The following is a 23,597-nucleotide window of genomic DNA, read 5'->3' as shown; positions in this document are numbered from 1 at the left end:
GAGACTTCTTGGCCACCAAAGTTGTAAGTGCCCAATAAAAGCTGACAGCTTTGTGACCCTAAACTCTCAGAATAATTCAAACAGACTTTCTTCCGCTGCATGACGTGGATGGGCTCCTAAAACATGATGTCCACTCAAAGTTGTCGGTATAACAAGCTGTCTGAAAGATAAAGTCTTTTTAGACACTCTTTTAAGATAAAGGCCATTTGGCCCCAGCAAGCACAGCTTGCAGTGCACTAGAAATACTGCAATTGAACAGCAATGGAAATTCAAGCAAGAGTCTTAATGTTAACAAACTGTTCATATAAAACCATATTAAATCATATAAAACCGAAGCAATTTATCATGACTCTATTTGCTCATTGTGTATTTATATATGTCCATTTGCTTCACATGACAGTTTATTCTGCAAACGTGTTTCTAGATGTTTATCACAAAACCACCCAAATACCAACTGAATGCTCTCCGGATTTACTTGGCAGAGGATTGCAATCATAAATCCAGCTTGAACATATGGACTAGCAATTCTGTGTTAAGTCACTCCTGCCAAAAATGTAACCTGAAAGCTGCATTTAATGCATCAAATCAGCACAAAGACATACTTATTAGAATACAGATGGTTCTATCCTCCAGCCAGGACGATGAACATTTATCTGTCCTTCAAAGATAAGAACACTGGAATGAGGGGGGAAAGTCATATGAACAGCATTCACTGTCACAAACAACTCAAGATCAAAGTGTATGCTTCCCAGCCATATATTCAATAAAAAGAGCTCATGTTTCAATAAGAAAAACACATAGTTCCAGGCAAAGTACAGCAGACTCCTTTTTGACCATCTTTATTTGATAAAACCAAATTAACTTGCAACCAGAACAGCTCGTGGCATTTTCAACATGCCTCCTAACAGCACCCGAAATTATTCTGTTTAACTTGCATTGCTTTTATTTAATAAATCAGAGTAAAAGGGACTTTCCACTGCCTTAACATGCGTGCATGGAGGAATGCAATATATCCAGCTTATTGGTAATGTATGGAAAGGTTAACAATTTGACCACTAACTGCATACTCAGATAAGGAACAGTATGCATTAGAGAAGTGTTTGCAGAGGTGTTCCTCTGTATTTACCTAAACTTGACAAATAACAGTTCTAAGATACCCCTACTTGAATGTAGGTTAAGAAGTGGGGTATTTTATGGTAAATTGTTTGACAATCTCCTATGAATTTATTCTTTCACGTTTACCAAGTCTGACCACATGTATGAAACTGTGCTTATCTGTGCAATGCACAGGGAGAAGTTACAGTTTGAATCATAAATCATAGCAGATCCATATTTATATAATTGGAAAATCAAATGTACTCAACAGATTAGGTTATGAAGGATGTGTGCTGTTGATACTGGATATATTCAGTGCTCCAAAGACTGGTTAAGAGTTATGATTCCCACACCTTCTGAACAATGAAATTACAGGCTATTTCCAACCATTCTTGATTTCATTACATTCAACAGACAGACAAAGACACAATTTTAAGCTAGGGATGCTCTGATCAATCAGCCGCATATCAGTATCAGCCGATAATCACATTCTATGACTTGATCGATAGTCAAGGTTACACGAAAACGATGTACCAAAAACAGAAAAGTTTTTCCTTCACATTTTTCACGTACAGATGACCCCCTTGTCAAAACGATCTCCGTTCAAACGGGTCCATGAAAATGACAAAAAATGTTGTATCGTGCATGCCAGGCCAGTAGTTGGCGATGTCTCTTTGTAAAGAAACACAACGCATCTATAGACTGAACATACAATACGCATTTGTATGACGTCACCATTTTCCCAAATTCGGGCTTTTGTAGTTTACAAGGATACGATAATGGTATTGTTTTTTTTTTTTTAAACTTGCACTCTGAAACCAGTTTTCAAAAGGTTCAGACCCCCAAAACAGCATTGTCATGTAAATGAATGACTTAAACGCATAAAAAGTTTTATGTTTTTAGTTTAAAAAATGGCCCCAAATTTGATCGATCCCATGAACCAATCGCAATTTGCTGAAGTAAAACCCTAAAAAGTTGTCGCCGACGCCCATGAGGCTTTTGCAACACGTTCTGCTTTGTAACTTTGCGAAACATTAGTAAACCATGATAAATCACACATCTTTATTTAGAGCAGATTGTCACGATTCAAACAAGCGGAAATTGAGAAAATCCTTGCGGCGTGACATGACATGCCGCTTGGCTAAAGCTACAGGACTTCCGGGATCCGATTGCATCGCGATCATGACGCTGTGTTTTCCAACGTCATTTGAAAGTTCAACCAGTGAAAACAGGATCTCGGATATGGTGGGTAGGGACGATGTGTAGAGACCAATTAAACAGATCTTGATTTACTGTGTGCCATAGAATAGGAGCGCACAGCTGAAACAGAGCTGGAAGATCCTCACTCATCAACCAGTATCTTACTACTTGTTACTTGTGCTATGTATAAATATTTTTATGCTTTGTGGCGTTTACACGTGTAAGTAGTTATAATGTTCAGTAAAACACTCAGATCACTTGTTTGGAGAGGTTTTTGGACTTCTGATAAAAAGACTACCATGGTTACAATTGCCATGAGTTTTGATTGCCTTGAGATATCAACACATAAGTTAGCCCGGATGCAGATGACATGATTGTGAAGAAGCCTCAACTTGATTTTATGACCTGTCATCTATACTTTCTAATAGTCAGCATGTCAAGCATAATTAATTACAAAATAAATCAATAAACCGCATCACTTTTTCTAGGGTTTTTCCAGCAGATTTGTAACATAAGAACCTCCAAACATAATCTAAATCAATTTTCTTACCAAAAATTTGGAAGGTTTACTATCAAATGAGACCATGTACTTGATGAGACTTAATTACTTTTAAGTATGCCACTTGAAATAATGTGAAATTATTAAAAATTCCTTCAGGATGCAAGGGGTTAACAGTGACAGTCAAAAGAGGGCATATCCCTTTTATAAATCTTGAATGATCACGATGACAAGAAATCGGTAAGCTGCAAAAATCCTGATCCCTATTTTTAGGCAAAAAAGTATTTTAGAGCTGGGAAACTAAAAGAAGAAAATAATTTGGAAAATTCTGAAAACCACAACAATTCAAGACCGTGGGAACTGTGAGTCGCATGTGTATTGAAACACAAACACATAAACATGCAAAGACTTGATTTAGTAGTGTCATGCAGTCATCCATGCAGTTTTGACAAGTGTGCAAAGTGAATGTGTTAAAACACATCTCCGCAGAGACTTTGAGTGCTTACAACTGGTGAGGACCACACAACACTTACAGACAAACCAAACCCTCACCAGGACTGGCGGATGACAAACAGAGAGACAGGTGGCACTGGTTGAAAATGCATCTCTCTTTTTTGAGAGAGATGGCATTCTAACCGTCCATTACCTTTCTGGTTACTAACTGACAAGCACCGATACCCATCATGCTTTTCTTCAGGCAGAGAGTGGCACTCCACGGGGAGGTGGCCCTCATCCAGGAGCGTCCAGCAACTGTCACGCACGACCTCGCAGAAACTGCGACAGGGCAGCGGGGGCGGCAGTCCAGGCGGGCCGCACCGCGGTGTCAACAGCAGGCAGAAAAACCATTCCAAACTATGATGGCAGTTTGACCGCAAAAGCCATGCCCATTGGGTTAAAACCACCTGAACTTCCTCCATGCTGCTTTGATTTAGAAAATTGGGCACCGTGAAACTCTCCACTTTCATTCTGGTGCAAAATGGCAAATCGGGATCGACTGGCAAGCAGCGTGAGGATTCGACAACCGGCATGCTAGCTACAAAATACTCCCTTTCAATGGTTAGTAGATTATCTGAGACAGAGTATTCAGAGGAATACAATGTCATGTTATCATCATGCTCAGTAGAATTACGCCCCTTTAAGTTATTATATGTGCTAACATTTTTAACATTAATGCTTTCATCAAATTGACTGTATGCTGGGTCACTGACGCTCTGAAGTCCATCCATCTGGTCCACTTTGGTCTCCAGTTTGAGGTTGCCCACATGCAAACTAGCATTTTCATCAGAAATGCCCGAAACGTCGGTTGACGTAACATAGGCATCCTGTCTTTCAAATTGAGAAGATCCAGATCCGGATCCAGAAGCAAATTCAGACCATGACCCATTTACAGATTCAGACTCAACCCCCAACCCGGACCTGGATATGAACTCTGATTCCCTGACCTCTTTTCCCACCTCAGTTACGGAAGCACTTGTACCTGCTGTTCTGGGCGGTTCTGTCCTCTGTCGTGATGTGGGCCTTACGGTAGTCAGGTAGGCCGGTGTTTGCGCGCCCTTCGCATCCGAGTTACCTGACCAGAACCAGCCATGTGTGTGGCGTATCCTCAAGCATGCCACAATAAAGAGGCACAGCCAAAACCTGAGCTCAGACATCACGTTCACTTCCAGTCATTCAGCAATTCAAACAGGATCCTGACATGCCCTCAACAGTAATCCACACCACACACACAGAGACTCGTCTCTGGCTCGCCGTAAAGTCACCACAATCAGCCCACAAGCCATGCAGGAAAAGTTTAGAGGAGGAGTAACATATTAAAAAGAGAGCTGGGGGCTGCTTCGTCATTGGCCGAGCTTGGGACCTTTTCCTCCCCCGTAGCTCCATCTCCCCTTTGTCCTTGTGAAAGAGTGTCTCTGATGATAGATATTCTTACCAAAAATGCCTGCAAGGCGTCCTTTTGTATACGCCGGTGCTTCTAAATGCCCTCGCTGATGGAATTTAGAGTTGTTTCAACTTTTACAGCCTTTATAGGGGCACAAAAATTCCAGAGACCCACTGTTACACAGAAACAAGCTGCTTAAAACCCCTCTTAAATACAGGCATGTATGCTTTAAATAGGAGGTTTTGTCATTTGCTAAACCTCCGATTTGAATTATAGTTTAAAAAAATTAAAAAAAATGTGTTGCATTTTCTGAAGCAAATACTAGTGCTTGCAAGGCATTACAAAAAGATATTTAGGTAGTTTATGAAATGCTGCATGAGAGACACATTAAAGTGCATTATGCATAGCAACATAACACTACCATTGAAATGTTTGAGGTAAATAGTTCACAAAGCATGCAAAAAAAAATGTAAAGTAACTTTTACAAAAAGGAAAAAAAAGTGTTATATAAAAAATCTATTCTGAAAAAAATATCACGGTTTCTATAAAAATATTAAGCAGCACAACTATATTCAGAAATGTTTCATGAACATCAAATCAGCATAGCAGAATGATTTTTGAAGGGCACTTAAGAAAAATTCAGCTTTGCCATCACCAGACTACATTTTAAAATATATTTAATATATAAGTCTTAACAGTCTGTTAAGGGAGCTAAAACAATTATTGATATTAATAATTAGAATGTCTGAGGAATATCAATATGCAGTCACCTTATTATTATATATATTTAACAGATGCTATAAAAACCACAACTTTCGGTAACACTTTATTTGACAGTGTCATTGTTAAATATGTTACATGTAGTTACTTTAGTAATTACAATAAATTGTACATAATTACATGCAACTAACCATAAACCAAACCAAACCATAAACTTAACGCTACCATAAATAAACCATAAAAGTACATGTAGTTACTAAATATTACTCAGTACTTAAATGTATTATTACAGTGTAACAAAGACACCTTAAAATAAAGTGTTACCCAAATTTTATTAAGAGCCTTCTTGATACAATCCGTATTTTCTGTTTAGAAGACAGCGATGTCATAAATCATTTCATAACTATGTAAATGAAGTTCAAACAGTGGCTTAATCCACACTCCAGCTTTGAGCTGGAACAAGCTCTCTAAAAACTCGCTCACCTTCGACATATAGGCTTAAACCAACCCCCAATATAAATCTTGTTCTCTGGTTTAAACTCACAATTAGTTTTGACAGAGGCCACCACATGTTCTGTGCTTCAGTTACAGAGTTATCTAGAGTTTGTGCACTTGTTCAGACAAGCCTACGGGAGCTGGTGACAGAGACCCTCCACATACTAACTGACACTCTATAAGCAGTGGCAAACTACAAATATTTCTCCTGAATAAATTTACAAATGCATCAGTGGACATTGTGCCTCCCTCAGTATAGTATAAAAAATATAAATATAGTATAAAAAATATTTTAAAGTTAAAAATTAAAACATTTACCGGAGTACGTTTTACAAGAAAATATTATTTCATTGTTATTCTTTTAAAATGTCATGTTTAATTCAACATGTTACTTTAGAAATTGCAAGTAAATTTCAGAAATAATTACAGAATGTAAACCATTTTTTCATAAAGTCACTAATGCATGAAGAAAGACATGTTTTAAAGTGCACATTGTCAACTAAAATTGTCAATGTGCACTTCAGTCAGAAACGAATGGAATACAATATGATATGACAAAATACTGACATATAAAAATAATAAAATAATAAAAATAAAACAACATAATGCAATACTGATGGTCTTGCTTTTAATTTAAAGCAATACACTGAAAATAATTAATTAATAAAATGTTTGCAGTACAAAGTGAATTTTAAAAGCGTTAATCACTTTGGTTAATAGTTGTAAATAAAATAAAAAAAATTGAACTATTTGACAGTGCAGACACCTCATAATAACAGTATAAGCCAAAATATACAATGAAGTCTTGTGCTGTGTTGTGTTTTTCTTTTTATCCTCAGAGCTGAATTTATAGTAAGATGAATTTATAGTAAAACCCCTCTTTGGGGTTTTGATGTAAACTGGATAAAAAGCTAAACCGGGGGATTTGGTTCAAAGAAAACTCTAGAGTTTTCTTCTCAAACAGTGAGAGCACACAACGAGGCATGCACATATTTCAGAAACCTACAACGTCTGCCAAAACCCTTGAGGCACATTGAAGAAGTCAACCCCTCAGAACAATTCATCAGGAGGCAGAGCCAAAATCACTGGGGCTGCCCACGTTGAGTGTGGGAATGACATTAACAAATGCTGAGCAGCATTAGGGTGGACAGTCCTCAAACCCCAGCCATGAACACAGTGAATCTAGCATGGACTCAGCATAGCAATTAGACTTCAAGTGGACACGGCTGGAAGAATTCTCACTGGTTCTGTGGCAAAACCTAGTGAGCGGCATTGTTGAACTGCCTATGTAGACAATTACCTTCTGAGATGGTGTACTAACTAAAATGGAACCTCATTTAGAATCATTTCAACAGACACACCAAATTTCATGACCATTAAAAAGTACATTCTATATGGTATAAATCATGTCATGTGACCTACAGCGAGTCGCTTTATTGCCATTCCTAACTACTCCCCCATTGCCTCATGGGATAGTTAAGTGTCCACTGTACACTTCAGAATCTCACCGGAAGTATTAGGTCATCCGGGTACTTTTCAACCAATTGTTTTATACTGTGCATTTTTGGACACTATTCTTTTCACATCTGTTTTGACCTTTACTATGTATAGTTAGGAAGTATGCAACATCTTTGATTTTTTTATTGACCATGTATCCTCCTTGTAGAAGACAATCCCATAATTATGGAAGCTTGTTTCCGCCACAGAATAAAACATTTAAAAATATAATTGCAACTTTTTATCTCACAATTGTGAGTTTACATCTCGCAATTCTGAAATTTTTTTCCTCAGAATTGTGAGATATAAACTCGCAATTGAGAGTTATAAAGTCAGAATTCCGTTATATAAAGTCAGAATTGTGAGTTATTAAGTATGCATTATTAAATATTAAATATGCATTATGAATGGAAGCTTGTTTCCGCCTCAGAATAAAACAATAAAAAAGGTAATTGTGACTTTTTATCTCACAATTCAGAATTGTTTTTCGCAATTCTTGCGAGACAAAGTTATAAAGTCAGTAATAATAAAGGCAAATAAAATTACGAGATAAAAAGTGACAAAATAAAACAAGATAAAGACTTTTTCTCAGAATTACGAGTTATTTTAACACGCAATTGCTAAATATAAAGTCAGAATTGTGAGATACTATATTGTGAGATAAACTCACAATTCTGGAAAAAAAAGTCAATCTTTTTTTCCCTCAGACTTGACCTTTATAACTCGTAATTGTGAGTTTTTTATCTCACAATTCTTGAGTTATAAAATCTGAATTGTGTGATATAAAATCAGAATTGCGCAATTCTGACTTTATAACTCGCAATTCTGACTTTATATCACACAATTCTGACTTTAAAACTCGCAATTCTGACTTTATATCACACAATTCAGACTTTATAACTCGCAATTCTGACTTTATATCACGCAATTCTGACTTTATATCTCGCAATTCTGACTTTATATCACACAATTCAGACTTTATATCACGCAATTCTGACTTTATATCACGCAATTCTGACTTTATAACTCGCAATTGCGAGTTAACATCTCACAATTCTGAGGGGAAAAAAGTCAGAATTGCGAATAAACTCACAATTGTGAAATAAAAACTCGCAATTATCTTTTAAAATGTTTTATTCTGTGGCGGAAACAAGCTTCCATAATTATGGGATTGACTTCTACAAGGAGGATACATGCAATGCTACATTAGAGCTTTGGCCAAAAGACCTTTCGGGAAAAGGTCACATTGGGAATTGTACTAACAATGTCTTAAAATGCTACCCATGTAAGCAACTAACTGGGTTTTAGAGCAGAGCCCATTTGTTAAAGATTGGAGAAGAAAATCCTTCCCAAAAAATCCATATTAAGCAACCAATAACCTAAAATATTTTATTATAGAACTCCTACATGCAAGAAACGCACACAGTAAAGTTGTTTAGACTCCAGTGTTCAGTGCAGGTTAAAGGAAGTATGACTTTCTTCATTCTTTTTTCGTCTCGTTACACAGGAACTAAAGGTTAATGAACTGCAAACACAGCTTTACCCACAAGGACACTGAAACACGAGCAGCTATGAGAACATGACATCGACACATGCTTCTTATTACCTCGAGCCAAACGTCACATATATCACCAAAGCAACTAACAATTCAATAACTGGCTGAAGTCCTGCTGTTAGCTTTTACATAAGGGTTAATGCTAAACCTCATAATTCTGCTCCTACATGGGTGGGAATCTTAGTTTACAATCATCCACAGCGACTCCCTCGCAGTCGTGACCTTTCTCTGCACACATTCAGGACCAACGTGTTCCCTGCCATCAGCCAAATTGATTTTTTTGGTGGATGAAAGCTGCACTCATCAGGATGTGATTTAACATGAATTGTAAAATATATGCTTGTGATTTTTTTTTCTTTTGGGGAGTCCCTCATTCCTTTATGACTGAACTGGGATATTCTTTAGGTGATCTTGAGTGCCAAGGGACCCTAATGATTTGGAAAGTTTGGCATCTGAGTAAAGCTGGTATTAATTATACATCAAAACAACACCAAAATTTGAGGTGTTCATGATATGTGGGATGTGCAGCCAGAAAGGATGGGTGGCCAAAAACAACATCCACACCGGTATGTTTTCAGTCACACTCCTCTGCAAACTCCTATGAGGAAACTGAGCTTTCCTGACATTTCCTTCCTCTCAATGATGAGAAAAGTGCCTTGGACATGTAATGTCCTTGGGTGTGTTTAAATAAAAAGATTGTTGTTGTCATTAATCCCTTATTTTTTGGATGGTGTCCATCAAATCTACATGGCCTCATAAATATCTTCAACCAAATTACCAAATTAATGCAATAATTGAAAGAGATGAAAACTATACACTCACTGTACAATGCCGTTTATTAAATTGATCCAAAGTGACAGTAAAGGCATATATAATGATTTCTATTTCAAATAAATGCTATTCTTTTCAAATTTATATTCAACAACAAATCCTGAAAAGATTATCTAGGTCTCCACAAAAATCACAAATATTATATTTACAGTACATTCCAATAGAAAACTGGATGGATGGATAATTGAAAAATACAGCATATAGGGTTGGCACTGCATTGAAGTAAGTTGGAAAACACTGTCAGATAAATGAAAGGATCTTGTGAATTTGAGCAAAGCTTTCTGTATTTACAGGTGACAGGGAATTTGTTGAGTGCATGTAATTAACTTGAGCACAGGGATAATAACAGCATCTCATTCTGTTTCCGCTGTCCACAGGCTTTCTTTTTAAATGCAGAGAGAGTCTGAACCTCCACCTCAAGCTGACATGCCAAAAGCAGAAGTTATGAGATGTGCAAACAAGGTGTCCTTGATCCATAATAACGCAGAAACAGATGTGACACGGGTTTACTGCATCAGTAAACAGGAGCAGACAGGACAACAAAACTTGATCAAATATATTCTTTGGGTTTTTCCCACTGAGATTTGTCATTTCTTAGTCAAACAGCATTGAAGCAGACATTCATACAGGCTTTTTAAGGTCAATTTAAAGCAGTTTAAAATTCGGAACTGTAACTGTTTGTTCTAAAAATGTTTTATCAAAGAAATATGACTGAGAAAGCTCCATGATCACACAGTCTCCCTCCCACCTGAATATAATGTTTACATACTTTTCGGTAGAGGAACTTACAAAGTAAACTCACTCAAAATAATTTAATTTTAGTGTGTGTTACTGATAAGGAACAAAAGAATGTTTTACAGCAACAAAAAAAAAACATAGCATAATATATTATTTGCAATTACTGTGATTTAAAAGAAGTCCGGTTATGGACTAAAATAATCGTGCCTTGTGGCTCCTGAGAGTACGCAGAGGCACAAAATAGATCCATTATAGATGGATCACCTACTTAATAAAGGAAAAGACAGGCTTCGATCAGATTAAACTCAAAGACAAATTACAGATTAGATTAATGTCCTCTTAACACCAGCCAAAGGAGAAAACCCAGAGATCACATGCTGCAGTTTAGAGTAACATCACTCTTTCTCCCATGATTTCACTCTTAGAAGCCAAACTGAGTCAAGTCCCAAATTTATATAGTGCTTTTTACAATGCAGAATGTTTCAAAGCAGCTTTCCAGTGGTAACAATGAAAGTAATGCAACAGAATTTGATTCGGCTGTACAGTCGCTCTGGAGAAAACAGTGATGTCATCCAGCTCAGTTCAATTATCATATAGACGATTTCAACGGCAACAACATAAACAAACGTTACTGTGCATGCGCGCTTTTGTGGCCCAAACGTAACTTCCGGTAGACGTCCGCAAAGAATCAATAACAACAGAGGCTGCGTTATCTTTCTTATGCGCTATCATCTTTCACTTTAATTGGGCAACATTATCTTAATTTACATGTTTTTCTTGTTTCAGCATGTTTATTATAAATAATCTCCCATTTCTGTCTGCAATATAGAGTGGGGGAAACGCTCCCCTTAAAGGGTTAGTTCTCCCAAAAATGTAAATTCATACATTAATTACTCACCCTCATGTTGACCCCAACCCGTAAGGCCGTAGAGAAGAAGAAAAATATCTTAAGTTGTGTTCCGAAGATGAACGAAGGTCTTATAGAGTTGGAACGACATGAAGGAGAGTAATAATGACAATTAAACATTTTGGGTGAACTAACCCTTAAGGACCATGTAATGCCGTTTTCTGTACAGTATCTATAAATGCTTGCGCGCTCGCCTTCAATCATGCAATGCATCGGAATTACATGTTTCTTTGTTTCATAACATAAGATTAATGTTGGAAGAGTTAACTTGTAGATAAAGTACCCTATTTGAGATTGATTGTATATGAATGCATCACAAAAAAAATCCTGTGCTCTATGGGCACTGCCATTAATAGAGGACAAAGCGAAAGTTGTTTTGCACTCCGTGATAATGGCACATTTAAATATTTTGCGGGAAACATAATTCCGATCATTTATCCAGATGGCGACCACTTGATGTGAACAAATGTAAACTCGCTGTGTCCTGATTGACTTTGCAAAGTGTAAACGCATAACGCATGTAAAAGAATAAGTTACCTCTAGAGTAGATTATTTCTGATAACAAGCTACATAAATAAGTAAATTACATTAGACATACAGTCTAAATTACATTAGACGCTGCTCTCGTATGACTGGATATTTATGAAACATTTAAGGCTTCTTGGTGAGTTGCACACACTGTTTTTGAGCTGGTGTCATATTCTCTCTGCTTGATCGTTAATATTTATATCATGTTATCCAAGAATAGTACGTAAAAAATGTGTTTCTACTGAGTAGTGTGCCATACTATCCCCTTGCCAGACTGATAAACAAACACAGACCAGAAGTCAACTTCGGGCCAGGCACGTAACCGTGGCAACACGCATGCGTCCGATGAAACCGTCTATAGGCCTAGTGTCAATGCAGATCAGTAATATAGTTGATATACACTCACCTAAAGGATTATTAGGAACACCTGTTCAATTTCTCATTAATGCAATTATCTAATCAACCAATCACATGGCAGTTGCTTCAATGCATTTAGGGGTGTGGTCCTGGTCAAGACAATCTCCTGAACTCCAAACTGAATGTCAGAATGGGAAAGAAAGGTGATTTAAGCAATTTTGAGCGTGGCATGGTTGTTGGTGCCAGACGGGCCGGTCTGAGTATTTCACAATCTGCTCAGTTACTGGGATTTTCACGCACAACCATTTCTAGGGTTTACAAAGAATGGTGTGAAAAGGGAAAAACATCCAGTATGCGGCAGTCCTGTGGCCGAAAATGCCTTGTTGATGCAAGAGGTCAGAGGAGAATGGGCTGACTGATTCAAGCTGATAGAAGAGCAACTTTGACTGAAATAACCACTCGTTACAACCGAGGTATGCAGCAAAGCATTTGTGAAGCCACAACACACACAACCTTGAGGCGGGTGGGCTACAGCAGCAGAAGACCCCACCGGGTACCACTCATCTCCACTACAAATAGGAAAAAGAGGCTACAATTTGCACGAGCTCACCAAAATTGGAGAGTTGAAGACTGGAAAAATGTTGCCTGGTCTGATGAGTCTCGATTTCTGTTGAGACATTCAGATGGTAGAGTCAGAATTTGGCGTAAACAGAATGAGAACATGGATCCATCATGCCTTGTTACCACCGTGCAGGCTGGTGGTGGTGGTGTAATGGTGTGGGGGATGTTTTCTTGGCACACTTTAGGCCCCTTAGTGCCAATTGGGCACCGTTTAAATGCCATGTCCATCCCTTTATGACCACCATGTACCCTCTGATGGCTACTTCCAGCAGGATAATGCACTATGTCACAAAGCTTGAATCATTTCAAATTGGTTTCTTGAACATGACAGTGAGTTCACTGTACTAAAATGGCCCCCACAGTCACCAGATCTCAACCCAATAGAGCATCTTTGGGATGTGGTGGAACGGGAGCTTCGTGCCCTGGATGTGCATCCCACAAATCTCCATCAACTGCAAGATGCTATCCTATCAATATGGGCCAACATTTCTAAAGAATGCTTTCAGCACCTTGTTGAATCAATGCCACGTAGAATTAAGGCAGTTCTGAAGGCCAAACACAGTATTAGTATGGTGTTCCTAATAATCCTTTAGGTGAGTGTATATATATATATATATAATTTTATAGTTGATTATATAGTATTTAGTGTCACCGACTAAGCAAGCCAAAAGCCAAAGGCAACAGAGGCGACGAGCACATGTGACCCACTTTAACCTATAATTTCTAGGTCAGCCCTTAACGGACACCATATTGGACCACTTACAGGGGAATTACAAAGGGTCACATTACCTGCCAGTCTAACATTTCATCAAATGCCACTTTATTGGTCCATTAAACCCTATATATATATTCAGAGACAAGTATGGAAGAGGCAAAACATGCAAATGTTCAGAGACACACAAGCTTGCAAATCAATTCCAGACAAAATTATAAATATTTCTCATTTTGTGTCATTCAAATGACATGGGCATGCCTGCCTGGTCTAAAGCCCGAGACACACCGAGCGTCAAAGAACTAGCGCAGATGAAAGCTGACTGTGTTGTCGCCTCTCGACGGCTGCTTCTCGGCCAAAAAACTGCGCTTGAACATACCAAAAAGACTAAAGGTGACTGTCAAATGATGTTTCATTAACAAAGTTCGGGAGGAGCATTATCCAATCATAATGTCATTCCAACCAGCTGTCAGCAATCAGTAATCAACATGTCTACCCAATCAGCACAAGTGGAGGATCATATAAATACCCAGTCAACTCAACAAAGTTCCTTGACAGGTTTTCAGCATCCCTCCACCACCCCGTCTTCCTCACACTCACCTGGTTACTTTACTAACCAGAGATACGGGGGGAGTACTCTGGGTTCGGGCCAAATAGCGAGCTCGGAGTCCTCTCCTGGGACAGCACGCCAAATACGCATACCATTTATTCTATCAGACTTATTTGTACGTGTGAACTCGTGAACTAGCACTTGCATTCTGTGCCTGCGTGCAGGTTAATATCTGTATATATCAGCAGGTATCGTCTTTTTTTGTCATTAAATAAGGGAACCTGAAACTAGGATTTCAAACTCTAAACAACTTTTGCTTTTATTCTCATGCACTGACTGAGATGAACAGTCAATCAGAGTTCTCTCACCGACGGCCTGACACTGATTCAACATGCTAAATCGGCTTAAAAAACCCAGACCAGTCTGACTAGAGCCAACGATGCAGAACACACCGGACAAATAAGCCGACTCAAAAACAGCCCAACGTTGAACGTCGGCTTGGTGTGTCCTGGCCTTAACGCTTCAGAAAAGCGCTGCAGTCAGTAAGATAATTGAGCGTGTAAGCAGACCCCTGCCAAAAAGCCATAGGATACTCAATAGCCCCTCTTGGTGTCCAGTGAACTTTCTATGCATTGTAGCTTCCTCCGATCTGTCCTCACCTTTCAGGTCCCCCATCAGAGAACCATACATCAAATTTAACATTATACCATATGACAAAATTAGTGAACCTGATATGCACTAAGGCTGACAAAAGCTGTAGACATTTCAACATAAGTCCTTTGTGAAGGAAAGACAGTGGGACTCAACAGACCAAATTTAAACAATTTCTTCTTTAGCTGCATTTGAATACGATTACATTAAGAAAAGCTTGGATTAAAGGAACAGTTCACCAATAGAATAAAATTCTTCATTATGTCATTCCAAACCTGTATGACTCTCTTTCTTCCTTGGAGCACAAAATAAGTTACTTATCTTTTCTTATTTGTTTTAATACATTCATCAATTATGAATCAATTTAGCAGAATTCTCACGTTGTTTTTGTCCATTCAATGAAAACAAATGCTGGCCATGGTGGTGTCAAGTCAAATGGGTTTAAAACAACATGAGGGTCAGCAATTTTGAACTATTCCAAAGTAAACACACATAGGAAGTGCAAATGGATATAGAAGGTTAAGCTACCCATCGTCTACATGCATAGAAAGATCTATGGTGGTGAGTGAGCTACAGTATGAGCTCTCTAAGGAGCATATGGAAGATCCATATGATGTGTTTTCACAGCTAAAAGGGGTTGTAACCCCTGCACTGGGTCTCCATAAACCGAGTTCACCCTGAAAAAAAAAACAAATCTAAAAGTACCAATGTTGGTAAAGGCAGTTTGCACAATAAAAACACCCTCAGCCTGAATCAACTACAAACTTAGACACAAATGCACACACAACAAAATCCATGTCCAAAAACTTTCTTGCTTTGTGTGCATGTACATAAATGCTATCTTAGCAGGACCAATAAAGGAAGAAAAAACTGGCAATTGGGGAGTACAGAAGGATACCCCATCTTAAACTTCAAAGACTCAGTGACAATGACATGGAATGCATGGCATGCCTTCATGACACCAGCAGGCTTTTGTCTGGACCTCTCTGGCTCTCTGCTGGGTAGAGAAGTCAGCAGGCGAGCCGCAGGAGGGCATTTACATGCTAAACACTGCTTCCTCAGGGAGGGCGCACTGACTGGACAGAGCTTACCCAGGGGGGCATAGGGCTGCTTCAAAAAGTAATGAGTTTAGTTAAGGGACATCTTCTGAGCAGAGGGTGGTCCTGGCTTCATTCTATCTCCAGTGGCTCCAAGAGCTCCACTGCTAGTCTTCCAGTGAGTCCTGGTGTATGTGTCATCTAGCAGCATTTAATTGTATTGATTCTATTGTTTCTAAAGGCACTTAAGGTTTATTCTACATACTGGACTTAAAGATGCAGTGTGTAATATTTATGAGGATCTATTGACAGAAATGCAATAAAATATACAAAACTCTGTTTTCAGTGGTGTATAAAGACCTTACATAATGAACCGTTATTTTTTTATTACCTTAGAATGAGCCATTTCTATATACATACACCGCGGTTTCCCTTACAGTGAAGTCACCATTTTACGCCGTCATCTTTCTACAGTAGCCCTAAACAGATAAACTTCTCTACGTCGTCTGCTGTCTCAGACGACGACATCTTTGTCCTGTGTCGGCCACCGTAGCTTCTCTCTGTGCTTCGAAAGGGGAAAGTGGTGGGTGGTTGCAATTCGCAATCTCACCGCTAGATTGCACAAAAATTTACACACAGCATTAATTTTCATAGACCAAAAAATATAAATAATAGGCCCCAAACATTACTTTGACAATAACGTCACACTTAATGTTTATGTATGAATGTCGTTATATTAGAAACAAAATATAAAAAACACAAATAATATAGTAAAAAAATAAACAAATAATGGGTGATTATTGTGTATATATTCATTGATAAATATATAGTAAAATGATAAAAAATATACACTGCCGTTCAAATGTCTGGGATCAGTAAGATTTTCTAATGTTTTTAAAAGAGGTCAAGGCTGCATTTATTTGATCCAAAATACAGTAAAAACAGTAATATTGTGAAATACTATTACAATTTAAAATAGCTGTTTTCTATTTGAACATATTTTTAAAATGTCATTACTCCAGTCTTCAGTGTCACATGATCGTTTAGAAATCATAATATGCTGATTTGCTGCTCAAAAAACATTTATTATTATTAACAATGTTGACAATTTTTTTCAGGATTCTTTGATTATAGAAAGTTCACAAGAACAGCATTTATTTTAAATAGAATCTTTTGTAACACTATAAATGTCTTTACTGCCACTTTTGATCAATTCCATGTATCCTTGCTGAATAAAAGAATTTCTTTCCAAAAACTGGAAAAAAAGAAAATCTCACTGACCCCAAACTTTTGAACGGTAGTCTATAATGATACAAAAGCTATTCTATTTCTAGTAAATGCTGTTGTTTTTTAAAACGTTCTATTCATCAAAGCATCCTGAAAAAAACTGTACTACACAACTGTTTTCAACATTGATAATAATAATAAATGTTTCTTGATAATACTTCAAAATATGACGTTTTTTTTTTTTTTTTTTTTTTTTTTAATCAAATAAATGCAGCCTCGGTGAGCAAAATACACTTCTTTTAAAAACATTACAAAATCTTACCGATCTCAAACTTTTGTATGGCAGTGTGTGTGTGTGTGTGTATATTAAAATCATTGGACCTCATTCATGAAACTTTCATAAATATATGAGCAAATTCTGAGTAATTTGCGCTTAAAATGGACATTTACGAAAACTCTCCTCCAAATTCACAAACGCTTCGTATACCACGGACTTGTTCGTTAAACGTGTGTACACTAATGCATTTCAAACATTTGTAAATAGGACGCGCGTGCACGCTCATTCATAATTAGCATAATCCCCGCCCATGAGTTACAACTGCAAATGACGTGTGCAGGAACGGCCATATGCCTAGCAATAAATATTAAATTATCATGTGTCCATCCAAGCATTTTAGCCAGCTAAAATTGCCTGGTGCTCTTCTGAAAATGGCCAGCTGGTGGCGCTTGAAAGCGCTTTGATTGGACAGACGGGTAAAAAGTGACAGTGAGGAGCGCTGCCTATTACCCAGCGTTGAACAGTTAAAAAAAAAAAAAAACACGGGGCAAATCAACTCTTGAAATATTATTATGGTACATAGTGCATCAAAATGCAATGTTGTACGCACCATTTACACGTGGTAGGGAGCAGATGTAAATTTCTTTCGTACCAACTAACATTTGAAAATACGAACATTTTCGTGAATCCGAAAATTTACGTCAGAGCGGCTTTACGAACGATTTACACACAAATTCGTTCTGCTCGTGTTTCGTGAATGAGGCCCATAGAACATAAATTTCCAATGCCACCTATACTTCCCTGGGCTGTGTTTTATGTTATTTTATTTTCCAAAACTGCACACCATTGACTGCTTTCTCGTAAATCTTGGAAGGTGACAGAAAAAGGGGGCCCAGCGAGGTGGTACAGGATAAGAAAAACGTTCCTGTTCCTTCTAACACAATCCCCCCTCCCATCCAGCATACTGTAAAACTTCCATTTCTATACTCTGTCAGAACTAAATCTGTCAGAAAACAACTGCTTGGAGAGCTGGGCAATTCCCTTAACTTTTCAGCGTTATCTACGGACTTGCTGAAACCAAATCCTTACAGCTCCACCATGGGAAATAAAGCAGTTATAACACTGAACTCTAGGCCAGGAGTTCATGCAAACACAAGCATCAGAGATTCCATAAATGAAAACAGACTTCCAATAGAGGGCTAGAATGAGCTCAGCCCTTCAACAGTCTATTCCGGCCTGCAGGAGACTTAGAGGAGCATGTCTGGGCATAAACAAGTGTGAGAGACAGTTGTTTCTCGGCTCTGAGCGGCAGAGAAGACTCCCATTGAGAAATTTGACAGGAAGGAGTTGGTTAGGGTTGATGTCTACAACGGAAAATATCTCTCAGGACTCCGTCAGGGACGTGTCACGGCCCAGCAGTGCAGATAAGAAGAGCCTCCTCTTGACAAGCATCTTTCAAACCTCATTCAAGTCCTGCACTCTGAGTAAACACATGCAACAGAGACAACCTCATGAAGGGAGCAGCCCAGAGGGTCTTTATCCTGCTCAGACACGCTCTGTCGCTCTCATTCATGTCATCAAATTATCAAAAATGTAGCATCCCAGGGAGATCCTTCACAAAGTCCGTACTAACAATGGATGGCAAATACTGCAGTCTACATCAAAACGGGGCAAATCTGGATGCAACATGTAGCTTAACGTGATTAGGGAAAGACTTTCATTACTAAAATGCCTGAGCAAACTAATGCCAGAAAATGGCTTCACATGGCTACATCTGAGCATATATATTTTATTGCTGCGAATAATATAGTTGTCTCAGATGTCTGAGAATGCGTTCCAAGTGCCCTAAGGACAAACTTCAGTGTGCATGACGCCGTTTTAGCATGAGTGTCTCCCTCTGCTGTAAGATGAGAGGTTTACATAATGTAAGCTTTTGTATAAATGAGATCTTTTCATAAAAATGGTAAAAACCTAGCATTTGAATTATCATATTAATCTGAAGAATACTGAATACATATGCAAATTAAGTTGGAAACACTTTACAATAATGTTTAATTCGTTATCAAGAGTTAAGGCCATTAGGTATCATGAACAAACATTTAACTTTTAACTTTTGATTAAAATTTTCTTCTAAAAGATGATAAAAAAAATGTAATTTACTAGGAGAAATAGGGACCTCAATACTATTTGGATATGATTTGGATAAGCAAACATCAACCTAACAACTACCCAGCAAAAATAATTCAGAACATTAAATATCCACAGCAAATATCCAGCATTGCAGCATGACTTTTGCAAGGAAACCATCACTCAAAATCTAGTTTTATTTATTTACTTAGGATTTAATAAATGGTAACTATTACCCTTCTCCACTAGAGGGAACTACAAACACTCCATGTATAAGCAGCTAAAGTGTTCAGAATAAAGCACGAGTGACAATAAAAAGAGAAAGGTGAAACAAAATAAGCTCTTAGACTTAACATTACAAACATTTGATACATATAAAGATCTAAAATCCAAGATACTGCACATGAACCTTTACTCTGAAGTGGAAAACCCTTTTGTTTGACAGGCTACCATATTATGCATTTACACCGTGACAATATGCACTCGTTACTGCATATACACAGCCTGATAAAGCTTTATCATGTTTGATCACTGAATCTATGGCTTTATCTAATACCGATCAAGCCTTAGGAGAGATCAAGCGTGTGCAGCAAGAGCATAAAAAACACCCCCTACGGCCAAAACGCACCTGTTCAAACACGCATGCAGACACACACGCTCGGGCTGTTAATAAGACTTGTCAGCATCTGATGCTGTGCTCTCTGTAACTACAGTTCGCACAATTCATACACGAGGGACAGACCCGAAAAAAAGACAAACACAGAGGGGTGTCCCTCATCTGCTACTTAAAGTGAAGGAGTGTTGACATTATTGCCTTTTATCTTGTGTATATCAACACACTCGGGACCCATATAACATACGGTTACAATAATGTGCTGATTGGACATCACTTTTCTGACTGTATCAGGTTTGTGGTCTCACGTAGCAGACATGAGATTTTAAATTAAGCATGTTTGGTCCATATGTGCTATTTAGTGGCATGTGTACAACTAATATAACAATACAAATGCTTGTTCCGTGAGGATCACTTATAATGGTAATAAAGTTTTTTTCAACAACTATTTTCAACCTTCATTCTGACCCTCTGTCTGAAATGATCTGTTTCTAAGGGGCACCTCCTTTAAGGCTTCTCAGTAAACGGCTAGTCTCAGGACCGCTGGCTGAACATCTGATGAATATGGGACACTTTTCTGGAAACACTTCAGGAGTTTCAAAGTCGTCATCTGATTGGTTGAATTCTACAGGATGTCTGCGAGACATGTGTGTTGCTTTCTTTAACGGTCCGCCTTGAAACAATAGCCGTGACGCCAAACTCCCTCATGGAAGAAGAATGTGTGTGTTTACAAATGTGACAATGGGCCCTATCTTGCACCCAGCGCAATTGACTTTGTACACCGACGCATGTGTCATTCCTATTTTGCACCCACGCAAAGCGCGCTTTTCCCTCCACAGAAGCACGTCGCTAAACTAGTGAATGAACTTGCGCTCCCTGGGCGGTTCAGCGCAAAAAAGGAGGCGTGTTCCGGCGCAAACAATCCCTGGTGCTATTTTGCTGTTCCATTAAACAATTGCGCCACTGACCAGAAAAAACCTAGTCTAAAGTCAGTGGCGCGTTGTTCATTATGCTATTTTAAGGGCGCATGCTTGACCATAATGTATAGCGTGCACAACGTGCATACACTTTGCTCATGTAATCTACACAGATGCAACAGTAATTTTTGCAAATCATAAATTGTTACACTAAAAAAATATTAACACATGAGATGACGGAAATCATTGTGGTGTGCCACGAAGATGTGAAAAAATAGGCATAAATCTAGCTTACAAATTATTCAGGCTAATTGTAATAATTAAGGATCAGACCTGTTTGCCCATACAACACAACTTCTCTGTCTTTCACTGCTCTTACAAGAACATCAGTCTCCTCGGCTGTGAACCGCTCCTGGCGTGCGCCTGGTAAATACGCCATAATAATAGCAATCCATAATGGAACTTGCGCACCTGCTTTTAAAGGGAATGTTGGATGACGCTCTGATTGGTTTATTCACGTTACGCCCAAACCACACCTATGAATAATGAAGCTACTTCAGACCAACCCATTTTAGATTTGCGGCGGGCGCAAGAGCCATTTATCCCGCCGGGAAAATAGCAACAGCGCCGAGACCCGCCCACAAAGTTACTTGCGCTTCGCGCTTTGATACTTGCGTTTCAGATCGTTAAAATAGGGTAGTGTCCGTGACGTCACCAATAGGATTCTGAAAAGCCGTTTTGAAGCTGAGCTGGCCGTTCCCATCTTGTCAGCATGTCATTGCGCGTCACTCCCGGATAAAAGAAAATGGGAAAAGAGGCGGGACGTGAGTGGAGCTGAGGTGAAGCATTGACTAACAGACAGCAGATAAATGGCCATCCACCTGTCATTCAAAGTGGCCACGCCCTTAATTATGCAGGACTTTAAAGCTTTATATAATGTAAACAAATTAATTATAAAAAAGTTGTCCCCCCTCACAGTTGTCATGAAGGGCAAAATTAGTCGTATAGACCAAAACCACAATTTGTACCAGGCTGCAAACATGTTTTTTTCTGCGGTAAAGTTGGGCATTTTAACATGGGGCTCAATGAGATTCTGCTACCTTCTGGAGCCTGTCCAGTGGCCAGTCGATGAATTGCAGTTTAAGTCACTTCCGTATTGGCTTCAAGAGAAACTGCGGGAGGTTGCCGCTTGTGTATAACTCATAATTTGTTGATGTCTTGCTCTGGAGGTAGGCATATGCAAGTGTATTTGCCCATGTGACGTCACAAATCACCCAATATCAAAACAAGTCATTTTTGGAGCTTGATTAAATAAATTCTTTGTTTATAATAAGGAGGACGTTTTAAGCTATGAAACTTGCAGGATGTTTTAATGGTACAAAGACTTCTTATATGTCGACAGGTCAAGGCAAATTGGATTCTCATGTGATGAGAACGTGATAATAATAAATGTTTCTTGAGCATCAAGTCAGCATATTAGAATGATTTATGAAGGATCATGTGACACTAAAGACTGGAGTAATGATACTGAAAATCCAGCTTTGTTATCACAGGAATAAGTTATATTTTAAAATAAATGCTTAAAAATAGTTGAATAGTTTGAAATATTTTGCTATATTACCGTTTTTACTGCAGTTCTCATCAAATAAATGCAGTCTAAATGAGCATCAGAGACTTCTTTGAAAAACACATTAAAAAACTAGATTTCAACCAGCAATTTACAACAGATGTACGTGCATCAGTAAACGTACACCGGGCAGGTGAGACTGCGGCAACAATCTCACTTTTTTCACCCTAGATAAATAAAAGCACTGTGGTCTTTTAGGGCACCTGGGAGATGTTTCGCTAGATCTCAGATTTACCGTGAAGAGCTTTATCTCAAGCAAACAGCTCGTGAAAACACAAAGCTAAGATCAAATCTCACGCTCAGGCTTTTTCACCATGTTGACCTGAAACCAAGCAGCATCAAAACCGCAAGCATATGTTCTCTATTACAGTTCTTGGATGTGTTAGGTTTGGCATTTTTAAAAGAGGTTTGCCATTTTAATTAGCATTACACAAATAAACCTGATTTCCCAGAACAGTATTAGCTGAAATGTGAGAGGAAAAAAACTGTTTTACAAAAGTACCATTAGGGTGCGCTGCTGAGCCAAGTGGCGGTGTGGGGGCTTTTGGGGGTGCACATTAACCTCATTACAGAGGACACCTCAATCGAAGCACTATCATTAGCAGGGCTTAAGCTCAGTGCCGTGTTACAGCGTGTGTGTGCATGTGCGACGTGGTTCGCACAGGGAGAGCAGACAGGACGCATTGCTGGACATGGGACCCGTCTGGCAGGAACAAGCCTCGTCTGTGTCTTGTCAACAGTGGGGTTGGGCTAATTATTTACCTGTGCTAAGATTTCAAACCTCTGACATGGCCAAGTCAAGGACAAGGTGTGGTCGTCCCCGTCCAACCATCCTTCCTTGGGTCATATTAACTGAGAGCAAAGGGTGAGGCTTGGATAAAGCAAACATGCCAGAGGAAAGGCTTTGTTGACGCTGAAACTTACAGATGACTACTCA

At 38.6% G+C, this 23,597-nt stretch overlaps 3 protein-coding genes across 5 annotated transcripts in view; 1 reads left to right on the top strand and 2 right to left on the bottom strand.

The window, feature by feature from the left end:
• Window positions 1-23,597, top strand: part of tfpia (tissue factor pathway inhibitor a) — a 1,059,262-nt gene that overhangs the window by 441,538 nt on the left and 594,127 nt on the right. The gene's annotated exons all lie outside the window — the stretch shown is intronic.
• col18a1a (collagen type XVIII alpha 1 chain a) overlaps window positions 1-23,597 on the bottom strand; it is a 102,904-nt gene that overhangs the window by 42,886 nt on the left and 36,421 nt on the right. Inside the window, exon 1 of one of the 3 annotated variants that reach the window (XM_079821230.1) lies at window positions 4,272-4,552. The exons of the other annotated variants lie outside the window; for them this stretch is intronic. Within the exon in view, the coding sequence (XP_079677356.1) occupies window positions 4,272-4,446 (175 nt within the window). The 5' untranslated portion in view covers window positions 4,447-4,552. Of the gene's footprint in view, window positions 1-4,271; window positions 4,553-23,597 lie in introns of those variants that run through there. 3 annotated transcript variants of the gene reach the window in all.
• On the bottom strand, window positions 1,903-4,020 carry LOC307129422 (collagen alpha-1(XVIII) chain-like; the record flags this gene model as incomplete). The annotated part of the gene is made up of 1 exon (XM_079821821.1): window positions 1,903-4,020. One exon carries the CDS (start codon window positions 4,018-4,020, stop codon window positions 3,343-3,345), a length of 678 nt encoding a protein of 225 aa, XP_079677947.1. The 3' UTR covers window positions 1,903-3,342.

The sequence above is a fragment of the Gobio gobio genome (assembly GCF_949357685.1).
Source record: "Gobio gobio genome assembly, chromosome: 7".
NCBI classification, from domain to species: domain Eukaryota; kingdom Metazoa; phylum Chordata; class Actinopteri; order Cypriniformes; family Gobionidae; genus Gobio; species Gobio gobio.
This window is presented reverse-complemented; position numbering and strand designations above follow the sequence as displayed.